Genomic DNA, 13,355 nt, shown 5'->3' with positions numbered 1-13,355 from the left:
TACGGAGCTTTTACGGGAGATCGTCTCACCGTAGCTGTCAATCTGATCAAAAGACGTGTTCAATGGCATTAAAACGAGAAAAAACGTGGCTGAATCGGTTAATCCATAGGTTAATAATGTATCTGTCGGTTTGAAAAAATTATTTATAATCCATAATTCAATTTTTATGTAAAAATTGGAGAAAAAAAGTTAGCTGCTAATGGTAGCCAACAGAGTGTATGCAGCTTCCGGTTTTGGCCACGCGTCACTCTCACTCCTTATTTGTTAACGTGTTGGTGTGTGTAGAACTTTCCCTCGATTCCATTGGCTCTAGCGGTTATAAAGAGATTTCATTCATCAAAATCGACCAAGGGGGGCCAGAGATATGGAAAATCCACCCAAATGACCCCAGAAGTGTTTATTTTGTACTAAATCTCTCTAAAAAGGTCAAATTGCCCTTGTTTTGCATCAATCTTGATACAGGGTACTTATTATATGCTGTACTTTGGATTCCTAAAGCTTTTAGTCTACTAACCCATCATCCAAGGGTAGTTTTCACTATAAGTAAAAAATCATTTTTGGACGGACACTATAATTTACAGTTTTTTACTATGTTCAATCTGAATTTTCTTTAAAATAAAAAACATCTATATTGATTCTGACTTTTCTACATCCAACTCACAGGTTTATCATTACTTTGAGAAAAAATCTTATTAATTTAACCCTTTTAGAAGGGAAGATATGGTCATTTGTTCTGGGAATGTCATTTTCGAGCCTGAGACCTGAAAAACAGGCTCAGGGCTTAACAGGTGTATGTTTTCTGCGTTTCTACCTTCTGCTTCATTGTGACATGTTTTTTTTGCAACCTTTTCATTCTCTCTAAATGTGACTTCCTATACTGGTGTTGATCGATTTGCCTGAGAAAAACATTGTGAGAGACATTACTGCTCCTCCTTGTCCACTATTTCATAAGAGTTACAAAAATGTAGCTTCCCACTAACATTAGTGTACAAAGTGGGTGTCGATTATTAGAGAATTATCTGGACGGAAAATAACTACATGGAGCTGACTCAAAACGTTCCTCTATTAAGTGAAAAACCCCTAATGAATGACTCTTAATGAAAAATAAATGGTCATCAGTCAAATACTGAATGGCAATCACTGCTGTAAAACGTATCCATGTTGTTGGCGCCCTAAAAATAATTAATTCAGCATTTTATTCAACCTTTGAAAAGATAATATTATATGTTTTTAAAATCATGTTATATAAGGTTATCATTTTTGGTTGTTTTTGTTAAGTGGCTGCAGGAAGAAAAATGTCCTTGATACAAATTCAAATTGTTTATAAGATAAGATAAAATGGACCTTTATTTTTTTCCCCGTGGGGAAATTCAGGAGTATAAATCTGTTTGTTATGAACTTTACATGCAAAAAAAAAATTATGCAAAATAAAACACATCTTTAAACTAAATCTGCAAGTGAATCTGGAGATCATACACAGATAACGTTGTATGGCAAGTTTATGTGATTGTTACAATATTATTTTCCCACCAATAAAATTCCCATGAATAACATCCAAATACAAATGTTATTTCATCAGACTCACAGTGCATTGTTTGGCAATCAAAGCACAACTTCCTTTCCTAACCATAAAAGGAATATTGAGTCACTCACTGAAGGACGTAGTTGCTCAACGCGCCCTGTCGCTCTGAAGTCCTCAGCCTATAAAACAGCTGCCCTCTGCACAGTAACAAAAATTACACTCGAGAACGAAACGAAGACATGAAGACTTTCAATCTGTGCACTCTGCTGAGCCTGGTACTCACAGCTTACTGCATGCCAGTATCACAGGTTACTGAGGAAGATGAGGAACGTGCAGAGGTATGTATGCTTGATTTATCTTTTATTGTCATATATTGTATGGGAAACTCAACCCTTCTAAGAATTCTGAATGTGTTAGCTGTACAGGAAAAAGTATTTCTGCTGTCAATAGCTTTCTGCATACTAAGATACAGATGTATTCTTCCTAGACAAGAGTTTATACGTTATACAGCTGCAGTATATCAAACTTTTGTTCTCTCTCTTGCAGAACTACTTAAAGAAATTCTACAACCTAACAGAGGAGACTACTCACGGGCGGGGGGTCAGCCCAGCGAGCAGGAAGCTGAGTGAGATGCAGAGATTCTTTGGTCTCCAGATCACTGGGACGCTGGATGTTGACACCGTGGCAATCATGAAGAAGCCTCGCTGTGGTGTTCCCGACGGAAATCTTGCCCGTTTCTCCACGTTTGGAGACTACAAGTGGCAGAAAAACAGCCTTACCTACAGGTGATTGATCTAATGAGAGAATGTGTATGAAAAGGTTTATTTAGTAGGTCTAACTAATAATATTCTTGACTTTTGTTCCTCAGGATAGAGAACTACACTCCGGACATGTCTGTGTCAGAGGTAGATGATTCTATAGAAAGAGCTCTGCAGGTTTGGGCCAAAGTCACTCCTCTGAGATTCACCAGAATCTACAGTGGCACCGCTGACATCATGATCTCCTTTGGCCGCCAATGTGAGTACAGAGAACTTTTACTGTGTCTTCACCAGTTATATACTATTTCTTTGCTCAGGTTATTGGTTGTCACTTCCCCTAGAGCATCCTTGCCTTAACCCTAACCCTACATTCATGCAAGTCTTAAACCACATTGGACAGATGGTCAATTGTATCACTGGGAAAACCTGTTTCTGATTTGCTGTTTTTTACATATATTTATTGTCCCTCTGTTTGGCAAAACCTGACCTGAGTATGTTCTTGTTAACAGCACATGGTGATTATTACCCCTTTGATGGCCCTGACGGTACTCTTGCCCATGCATTCGCCCCATCCCCTGGCATTGGTGGAGATGCTCATTTTGACGAGGATGAGTACTTCACTTTCCGTTCAAACACAGGTCAGTTTGTTATTTATGTACACCATGATGGATCATGCTGACTACTGCCAGTTTAGACATGATATTATCTTGTAAGGCTAACCTGTAAGTGTGTTTTCTGCTGTAGGCTACGTCCTCTTCATGGTGGCTGCCCATGAGTTTGGCCACTCCCTGGGCTTGTCTCACTCTGATGATGGTGGTGCTCTCATGTACCCTGTGTACACATACAGAAATCCTGACACCTTCATCCTGCCCCGGGACGATGTCAACGGCATCCAGTCTCTCTATGGTGAGTCCTAACCGGCTGAGCCATTAATGCCTACACTGGAATAACTAAAATGCTGACTTTAATGATACAAATGTATTATGCCAACAGATTCCACATAACTGTATTAGGTTAGTTGAAAGCAATGATATAACGCGTTAACGCAAAAAAAAATTAACGCCACTAATTATTTTAACGCGATTAACGCATGTGTATTTTTTGTCCTCGGCCGCCCCGTAGTTTCAGAGCGCATCGAGTTTAAAATACCATCTACAAGCTGATGCTGACAACCCCGCTCCTGCCGCCCGCTTGTGGCAGACCACACTTCCACGCTCACCGGCAGGCCCGGACTGGCCATCGGGAGGACCGGGAGGGTGTGTGTATGTGTGGCGCGACTCGCGAGCGAGGCACACCTTACGTGTTGTTGTTGTTGTTAGCATATGGTGCTAGCTAGCTGCGCTAACGGATATAAGGAGCTGTTTCAATGAAAACAGAGGAGCGACATTTCGCCGACAACTGCGCCGAGCACTTGACTTTATGCAGGTAGCCAGACAGTGGGACATTGTACGAAAAGTCAGCACACTCAGCACAGATAGTGCGCGCAACATGATTGCAGCGTCCAGGCAGCTCCCGTTCGAGCATATATGCCTTGAGCTGCACATAGCTCCAACGATCCATCACAGTACATTCACACACTCACACACACACACACACACACACACACACACACACACACACACACACACACACACACACACACACACACACACACACACACACACACACACACACACACACACACACACACACACAAACACTTTGTATTGTATTATTGTATGAGAGAGGTTCCAGGTTGAATTGAGGCGAATATATGTAATGTTCAGAGGTTGTTGTGTTTAATATTCATGAGAATATTTGTCATTATTCAAATGATAATAAACAAACATATAAAGCATATTTGTCCACTCATATGTTGATAAGAGTATTAAAAACTTGAAAAATATCCCTCTCAGGTACATTTAGAACAGAAATAAAATGTGCGATTAATTTGCGATTAACTATGGACAATCATGCATGCATACAAATATTAGGTTCAACTTAATATTATTGCTTTCAACTAACCTAATAGAGTTGTGAAACATTTGTTGACAATATACATTTAACTAAAGTAAATATTTCAGTTTTTCAGTGTATTTGCTACCGTACAATCTCTTGGGGATGCACCAACTCTTTGGGCTTTTTCAATGTGATGCTGGGCTTTCTGAATACTTGGTGACTCATTTTGTTTATCCTTCAGGCCCAAACCCTGATACAGATCCCTCTGTAGAGGAACCACTGCCCCCCACCACTCCTGATGCCTGTGATTCAACCATGGTCTTGGATGCTGTCGCCACCCTGCGAGGAGAGATGTTCTTCTTCAAGGACAGCTTCTTCTGGCGGAGCTACCCTCAGAGCAGCACACCTCAGCAGAGTCTCATCACAAGCTTCTGGCCCGATGGCCCCTCAAACATTGACGCTGCTTATGAAAGCCGAAGCTCAGACAAAGTCTATCTCTTTAAAGGTTTGTGTTTTCCTTACCTAAAACAGTTTTCAAGATGACATTATTCATCTTTACATGCATAAACTAAACTCTTTTCTTTTCTCTATCTCTATACAGGAACGAAGGTTTGGGCTTTCAGTGGATATGATCTTGTACGCAGCTATCCTAAACCAATTTCCAGTTTTGGTCTGGCCAAAAGTGTGGAAAAAATTGATGCAGTCTTTCATGACGTGGACACTGGCAAGACTCTGTTCTTTGTAGGCAGCGATTACTACAGGTGAGTTCAGATTATGTGACATTTATTCAGGTGAATTATTAAGGTGTGATGACGGTTTTCAAATGGTGAATCGGTGTAATGACTGACTGTGTTTCCTCAGTTATGATGAGGTCAGAAAGACTATGGACCAGGGATTTCCCAAGCGAGTGGATGAGACTTTCTCCGGACTGACCGGCCAGGTGACTGCAGCCTTCCAGTACAAAGGTGAGAAGCATTCTTAGTCAAGATTACTGAAATAAAAGAAAAACTTGACACAGAAACTAACATTGAGTCTCTGTTCTGCAGGTTTTACCTACATCTACAGTGGAAAATACATGTTTGAGTACAGCCTGAGGTCCGGGAGGCTGTTCCGCGTGCTGAACAACAGCTACTTCCTGCGCTGCACTAACTTCTAAACCACTTTATATGTTGTTCATATGACCACCTTGAAGGAGGATGAAGGAAACAGAGTTAATTGGACTGATTTTATACAGCATTTTTCTACTCTTAGCACCACTTAGAGCATTACATCACCTGCTACTGGGGTTAGGGTAAGATCCAAATGTCTATAATTTATAATAATATATTTTATAATTTCAACATTTGATGTTACACATTACCGAGTATATACTGGATAAATACTCTTCCTCAGAAAACAGTTTAAATATTACTTTTTAAACTCATTGCTTATTTATCTGTATTTATCTCAGGATATGAATGTCCTATGCACTGATTAATTATTGCTATTGTTGCTGCTGTTATTTGTGTTGCTGTTATACTTTTTTATTGAATGCATTTTAACTGTGGAACTTTAATTCCCCTTTCTTTTGAAACATTGTCATTTCCATTTGCACATGTATGCACACATTTGTACACCACTGTGAAACAAAATATGAATGCATGTATGGTAACATCTCAAAAGACAAGTGTGAAAAGGTATATAGAAATGTATTGGAAAATAAAAAGTAAAAAAAAAAAATGTCTAAGTATGTTTTGTTGTAATTTTACATAATGCAGATCAAAACATCCTGTTTGCCATTGCATGCGCATTTACTTAATAACACTGAGAATAACCTAACTTAGAGTATATAAAGATCAATTATGCTACTTCACACCTAAATGTCTTGATCATGAATACCACCGATATGAGGACGTCACGTCGTCTGGATACATCGTGGATGTAAAGAAAACATGTCATATGCATTACTTATAGGGATACTTCAGTCATTACAATGCATCCCCAGGGGACAAAGAATATTATCTTCTGAATCTAACCGCGATCCAACCAAAAAGTTGAGATATTTCAGTCTGGAGGAAAGTTGACCCAACGACTGACCAACAGACAATACCATCACTAAAGTCATGCCAACATGGCAAAAAACATTCAATATGGAGAGATGAACAGATTCTCGATTAAAATTCAGAGCATTAATTCAGCTGTCAACTGTTATTTTTTGTCTGAAAGATGAAAAAATGTGTGTTGTAAGCCAAGTTTATTCATGTTAGAGTCAGTGTCCTAAAGCTGAATGAAGGTAATATCTCCGACAATGCTGTTTAATGTTGTGATGGCCACAGCAACACAGGGTAATACAATTACACTGCACCCTCACCTTCAGTAGTTCTGCTTCAGTTCAGCTGAAGTAAAACATGCCATATTTGATTTAAATGGTAAACTCTATTTGTTTGTAATCTGACATTACTTTGTTTATTTTCAAACATTTTAGCACAGCTAACACAAGTATTTGTTGCATAAATTACTTTCTTTGTCTCTTGAGTTACCGTGGCCATTGGGGGAGGTTACTTCCTGGTTCGTGGCTGAGTGCTGAGGCAACACACTCTCACTCCCTAAACGTCCAGGAGCGACGCTTGGTCAGGGTCCCGTGGCGTGCAGTTGGGACGCGCCGAGGCTCCTTCAGCTTCATAAACGGCCGCAAGGGGCTTTCTACTCATTGAAATGTATTCCCATCGGCGGCGGTATTTGACGCTCATGGAAGCACCGCATCGGTCCATGTCGGCGGCATTTAAAGGCAATGTGAGCATCCATTCCCATTGGATAACGGAGGATTTTACACCCGGAAGTAACTATTCTCCTTACTGTCGATTGATTTTACAGTGATATCTGCACTACTCATCAACTCAAAAACACCAGATTATCCTTGTTAATTACACAACATTGATTGGTTTAAATTGTGTGCAATGCTTTTGTATTTTTCCCCTTCGATTCGGAGAAACAAATATTTTTTCGGAGTTTAGGATGGCAGAAGACACTACACTACCCAGAATCCTCAGCTATCGTTTAGGACTACACCATGTGCTTTGTTTGACAAACCCCGTGATTAGTTCTCAAGCTCTGTGATTGGTTGACCTCCAACTGCATTCCATATGAAAAAAAAAACGTTTCGTAAAAGATCAAATCATACTTTATTCAGCAGTGCTTGCTTTACTCTTTGAAAGTCATCACATGAATGCATTGTAATAAATGGTTCGGCTGCATTAAATATTACACATCTGTTGTAATTCTTTATTTATCTACAGAGATCGGGCTTCAAAATAGACCGGAAACTATTCTTTTACCGTTCTGTTTTAATTTCACAATAAAGTTAGTAGTAATATTTTGTTTTGATATTATTGTTTTTTATTAACTACTAGACCGCTGGGTCATGTTAAGACCATCTTTTCTGTGTTGCTGTGTTTTTTCCATCGCTTTTGTGTTACAAATATCAAAACAATAACAAAATATATCCGTCGTAAACTAAACCAGAAACAGCAGTATATTTTATTTTGTTAACACTGTAAACTTGACAGCTTTTTAACCCAAACCACCTACTGGTTAAAGCACGTTATTACACGTTTAGAGTAATTGCAATGCAGGTAGATTGTGTTGCTTTTTAATGACCGTTTAAAAAGGCCTTTTTCTTAATGTCTTTCATTTTTGTAAAGCACTTTTGAATGTGTTATATTTTATGAAAACATTTAAATATTAAGAGTATATACAAAATAGGAGGAAAGTAGAAGGTCAATGATAGAAATATAGAATAGAAAATATCAAGAAGATACTGTAAATGGTATCTAGAATAAAACAGTTTAGTGCCGGATGTACAAAGATAGGAGGATGTGAAAAACAGACAAACTAATTAGGCTTTATTTAAACATTAAATAATACTTTAGATTAAAGTGGACCTATCATGCTATATTTGAATAATATAGTGTAGGACCATACCTATATAAGGCATATTTATAATTTTTTTTTTTTTAAATACCAAACAGATCATGCATTTTAGCCATGCCTCATTTTGCTCAATTTGAAAATGTTAGCTCTGTTTTTGCAAGGGTTGATTCTGTGAGCAACAGCACCATCTAGAGGCCTGGCATATGTACTACAGCGTCTCCAGCGCTTTCGAACGGCAATGCCGTGGTTGTCTCCTCCTGATTGGTGGAGTTGGCCCAATAGCCGTAGCCAGTGGCGGCTGGTGGAAAATATTTTAGGTGGGGCTGTGGAAATGGTGATCAAACAATACTAGAGGGGTCCGGGGGGATGCTCCCCCGGTACATTTTTTTGAGAAAAGACCCCTTAAATCATGACTTCTGGTGATGTTAGAGGGGGGGAGAAGGACAATTTGAGGCTTAAAAATATGAGAAGACTGATCAATACCTCCATAACTTCAGTGTGGTTAGCTATGAATCTTCCAAAACTTCCAAACACCTTGTCCTGGACATAGTTTCTACAGCATAAACTGTGCAACAGTACAGTAGGCCCACACAAACTGCAGAACACCGGGGCTTTGGGAACACTGATTTAATTCCCATTTAACCTGTTAAGGGGCTTTTTCCCCCCGTTTTTTTTCTCACAAAGCTGTGTCTCAGGGCTTCTTAAAATGTAATAAACTATTCATGTGTCCTACTCAGAGGAAACGCATCTAACTGATGATATGAACCATGTTTACCGAAACAAAACACAAGTCTCACAAGAAGCGTCTAAACGAGCCCTGAGCGAAAAAATGCTAACGCACTCTAGGTATAAATCAATCGATATACTTATCGGATATGCACAAACAAGCTTACAAGCTGAGATTCCACATATTCTAGAAATATAAGTATCATCACTGAGCGATCAGAACTCGCAACAGGGGAAGCAAATACAGACATCACACGACGTAGCTTTAGGTAGCAAAACATGGAGATATGCTCACCTTTTGCAGAATAACAATTCTGATCAAAAACGAGAAAAACGCAGCTGAAGGTTAATCCATAAATTAATCCAATGTGTCTGTCACTTTGAAAAATGATTGATGATCCATAATTCCATTTTTATGTCAAAAACGGAGTTTTCATTAGCTGCTAAATGGTAGCTTCCAGAGTGTATGACAGCTTCCTGTTTTGTCAACAACTCACAGATTGCACCGGGCGCTCACGTAGGAGCCCTGTGACCATCATATTTGACGACGCTGATTGGCTGAAATTATGTTTTCGCGGCATAGTTTACACGTTACAGATAGCAACAGTCAGCTGCTAGTGGCTGCTGCTGCACTGGTTGAGGGCTCCTCTCTTAGCGCCCTGACGAGAGAAGGTACACGGGCAAGGCCAGGCAGGAAACATGTGACTTATCAGTAACTTTAGACATCGTAACACAATTTTAAACAAGATTTTATTGTAGATTATACATTTTACTGATACCAATTATATAATATTTACCTTGTTCATTAAAAATAAAAATAAAAATATATATGTTTTTTAAAATATATTTTTTATTTTTATTTTTATTTTTATTTTTTAATATGGGAAGAGGTGGGGCGGCGCCCTTAGCGCCCTATGGACCGGCCGCCACTGGCCGTAGCGCCACCATCCTGACGTCAGGACAGTGTTCAAATCTGGATCAGTTTTTATCAGATCCGTTGCAGCCCCTTTTTTAGAGATTTGGGTATGGAGGAAAATAGAGAGGGTTGTGTTTTCTGACACTTGGTGAGTTCCCTGGAACACCGGGGACACATATTCATGTATAAAAGACGTACAAAAGTGCATTTTGCATGATAGGTCCCCTTTAAGGTCTTCTTTTAAATACATGTAAGCAAAAAGCTTTGGGGGTATCTATATTAAGCCTGACAAAGTACTTAACGTTTAATATATTGCATGGTTTGTTTTGGGACTTGACAATCAACTTTCCTGCAATGTTATCTATGTTGAAGCACTTATTTTAACCGATATTATACATATTTATTATACTCTTATAAGATGTATGTAGATAGAATAAGAAATGTGCAGAATATGACAGTTTAATGGTGGAGGTACACACATATTGATAGATCTCTTGTTGAGGAATCTATGACCCAAGTTTGTCATCATTGCATAACTACACCGTAGTTGTGTATATGATATTTCAATAAACCTTTGAAAATCTTGAAATCTTGAAAGGGATGTGCAAAATAGCCATTATATACCGTTTTTGATGAACAATTAGAGAATAACGAGTAATGAATATGCTTTATAGGGATCTGCAGATACATTTTTTGTCTTCTCAAGCACCAACTATCAAATATCTCACCTGATTGTTTGCACTTGACAATCACCTTCACTGAATTTTACTCAGGTGTAACTAAAGTCTGATTTAAGGGTTGTTTATATTTCACATCATTAATCCAAATCTGTAAAGTAACTAAAATAAATGTAGTAAAAATACCAGGTTAACTTTAAAGAAAGCCCTGAGGATTATAAAAGACCCCCATCACCCCAGCCACAAACTGTTCTGTCTGCTGCCGTCTGGCAGGCGGTACTGCAGCATCCGGACTAAAACCACCAGACTCAGGGACAGCTTCATCCCACAGGCCAGAAGACTATTAAACATCTGAACTTTGAACAGTGGCGGCCGGTGGTCTTTTTTTTTGGTGGGGCTTTTGACGTACCGTAAGTGACCTACCCGGGGGGTCCGGGGGGTTTCCCCCCGAAATTTTTTTTCGAGAAATGACCCCTTAAATGATGACTTCTGGTGATGTTAGAGGGGGGGGGAAAGGAGAAATCGAGGCTTAAAAATATGAGAAGACTGATCAATACCTCCATAATCTTCAGTGTGGAAAATATTATTTATCAACCTGAACATCTACTACTTTACCAGGAATTTGTGTTCTCAGAACTGGTCTGTTTTTTTCTTTCTTAAAACTGTTCATGTTTTATGAACCAACACCTTCACCAAGTAGCTTTACAGTGAACTGCATGTGAGATATACAATTAATAGCATCTTTTCAGTAGCATTAATTATAAATATTTAAGTGGTTCAATACAAGTCACTACAGCATTTCAAACTGAACTGTGAATAAATGCAATTTAAAAAAAATAACCACAGCACAAAATGTCATAAATTGTGTTTTTTCTTTGTTTCTCTGAGGATTATTTACAAACAGGCTTATTTACATATAGCAATAACTCAGAAATGAAAAAGCTACATCGTCTAACACGAACAACCAGTTAGCATAATGATAATATATGTGTTATGTACAATGTAACTGGCAAGGCTAGAGCAAGAAAGAACATAAAGTTTGCAAAAGGTTTAAATAACTTCAAGTATCTGTCTTCAGATTACGTGGAGGTTTTAGTCCGATGGGAAGCAGATTTTAAGCGACACCGAAGATAAACCAAAAATGTGGTGGAGCTGCAAACCGTGTAGTGTTGCTGGGACAGAACAGGAGCTATAACCGTTGGAAAATACATCACAGACAATGCAACAAACGTGGAGACAGAACAATCACTTCTGTGATAAATGCCCACTTATTAATAAACTTCTAACAACCATGGGAAACCTCCTCTCTACATATAAAGTGATATCCAAGCATGGGAAACAAAAGACAGCATTTACCTGTTTGCATCCAGCTAGCCAAGCCTTTCTTGTGTACCAGCTACTAAGCCTCGTGTATAAATGTTGTCTTTTTCACGAGATTGCTGCGATATATTCAAATCGGGTTGGTCCGGTGCAAGGTCTTTAAGCAACAATTTATCTGCCAAACTTCTCCTTTCGAAAGGATTGGAGATTAGCTCTTGAACAGAATTAGCCGGGGACCGAGGTCCGGAGACTCCACCTGCACACGAAGCCATCCTCATCAACTACTGCGTCAACCGGATACGAGTCACTGTCCAAACTACTCACAGACTGCACTGGGCGCTGACATTGGCGCCCGGTGACCGTCATCTTTGACGACGCTGATTGGCTGAAATTATATTTTCGCGGCATAGTTTACACGTTACAGATAGCAACAGTCAGCTGCTGGTGGCTGCTGCTGCACTGGTTGAAGGCTCCTCTCTTAGCGCCCAGACGAGAGAAGGTGCATGGGCAAGTCCAGGCAGGAAACATGTGACTTATCAGTAACTTTAGACATCGTAACACAATTTTAAACGAGATTTTATTGTAGATTATACATTTTACTGATACCAATTATATAATATTTACCTTGTTCATTAAAAATAAAAATAAAAACATATATATTTTTTTAAACATATTTTTTTTTTTTAATTTTAATTTTAATTAATATATATATATTTTTTTTTCAATATGGGAAGAGGTGGGGCGGCGCCCCTAGCGCCCCTATGGACCGGCCGCCACTGACTTTGAAACAACATCCATAACATTCATCTGGCTGCTACTTAGAAATTATTTGTCTAATATATCATATTCAAATCACTTGTATATAGACTCTTATTGCACTATTTTACTTTTTACTATTTTACTATTTTTCTTTTTGTATTTACTTGCACTATTTTTTCTGTGTATCTGTTTTATTGTGTTGCACTGTTGGAGGAGCCTGTGACCTAAGGGGGGGGGGGGGGTTTGACACGTTCGAGTCTTGATTTGGATAGTGTTCCGTCGATGGGTTTCATTCCATTTCAAAGTGCTGTTTGACGCGGTGTAAACTTTGCGCACTGCCACTCCAACATCCAATCACAGAGCTTGAGAACTAATCACGGGGTTTGTCAAACAAAGCACATGGTGTAGTCCCAAACGATCGCTGAGGATTCTGGGTAGTGTAGTGTCTTCTGCCATCCTAAACTCCGAAAAAATATTTGTTTCTCCTAATCGAAGGGGAAAAACACAAAAACATTGCACACAATTTAAACCAATCAATGTTGTGTAATTAACAAGGATAATCTGGTGTTTTTGAGTTGATGAGTAGTGCAGATATCACTGTAAAATCAATCGACAGTAAGGAGAATAGTTACTTCCGGGTGTAAAATCCTCCGTTATCCAATGGGAATGGATGCTCACATTGCCTTTAAATGCCGCCGACATGGACCGATGCGGTGCTTCCCTGAGCGTCAAATACCGCCGCCGATGGGAATACATTGCAATCAGTTGAAAGCTCTTTGCGTCCGTTTATGAAGCTGAAGGAGCCTCGGCGCGTCCCAACTGCACGCCAC

At 39.2% G+C, this 13,355-nt stretch overlaps 1 protein-coding gene across 1 annotated transcript; it reads left to right on the top strand.

Moving 5' to 3' along the window:
• Nucleotides 1-1,739: 1,739 nt before the first annotated feature.
• On the top strand, nt 1,740-5,937 carry LOC117468633 (collagenase 3-like). The gene is made up of 9 exons (XM_034112873.1): nt 1,740-1,860; nt 2,069-2,307; nt 2,391-2,539; nt 2,790-2,918; nt 3,025-3,186; nt 4,460-4,723; nt 4,820-4,979; nt 5,080-5,183; nt 5,265-5,937. Exons 1-9 carry the CDS (start codon nt 1,762-1,764, stop codon nt 5,372-5,374), a joined length of 1,416 nt encoding a protein of 471 aa, XP_033968764.1. The 5' UTR covers nt 1,740-1,761; the 3' UTR covers nt 5,375-5,937.
• Nucleotides 5,938-13,355: the final 7,418 nt, after the last annotated feature.

The sequence above is a fragment of the Trematomus bernacchii genome, unplaced genomic scaffold (assembly GCF_902827165.1).
Source record: "Trematomus bernacchii unplaced genomic scaffold, fTreBer1.1, whole genome shotgun sequence".
Lineage (NCBI taxonomy): Eukaryota > Metazoa > Chordata > Actinopteri > Perciformes > Nototheniidae > Trematomus > Trematomus bernacchii.
This window is presented reverse-complemented; position numbering and strand designations above follow the sequence as displayed.

Excerpts from the sequence above, each read along its gene's own strand:
- LOC117468633 (XM_034112873.1), top strand. The coding sequence starts at position 1,762 with ATGAAGACTTTCAATCTGTGCACTCTGCTGAGCCTGGTACTCACAGCT. Across the intron at positions 2,919-3,024 it reads CACTTTCCGTTCAAACACAG|GCTACGTCCTCTTCATGGTG; the intron begins GTCAGTTTGTTA and ends TTTCTGCTGTAG. Across the intron at positions 4,724-4,819 it reads CAAAGTCTATCTCTTTAAAG|GAACGAAGGTTTGGGCTTTC; the intron begins GTTTGTGTTTTC and ends ATCTCTATACAG.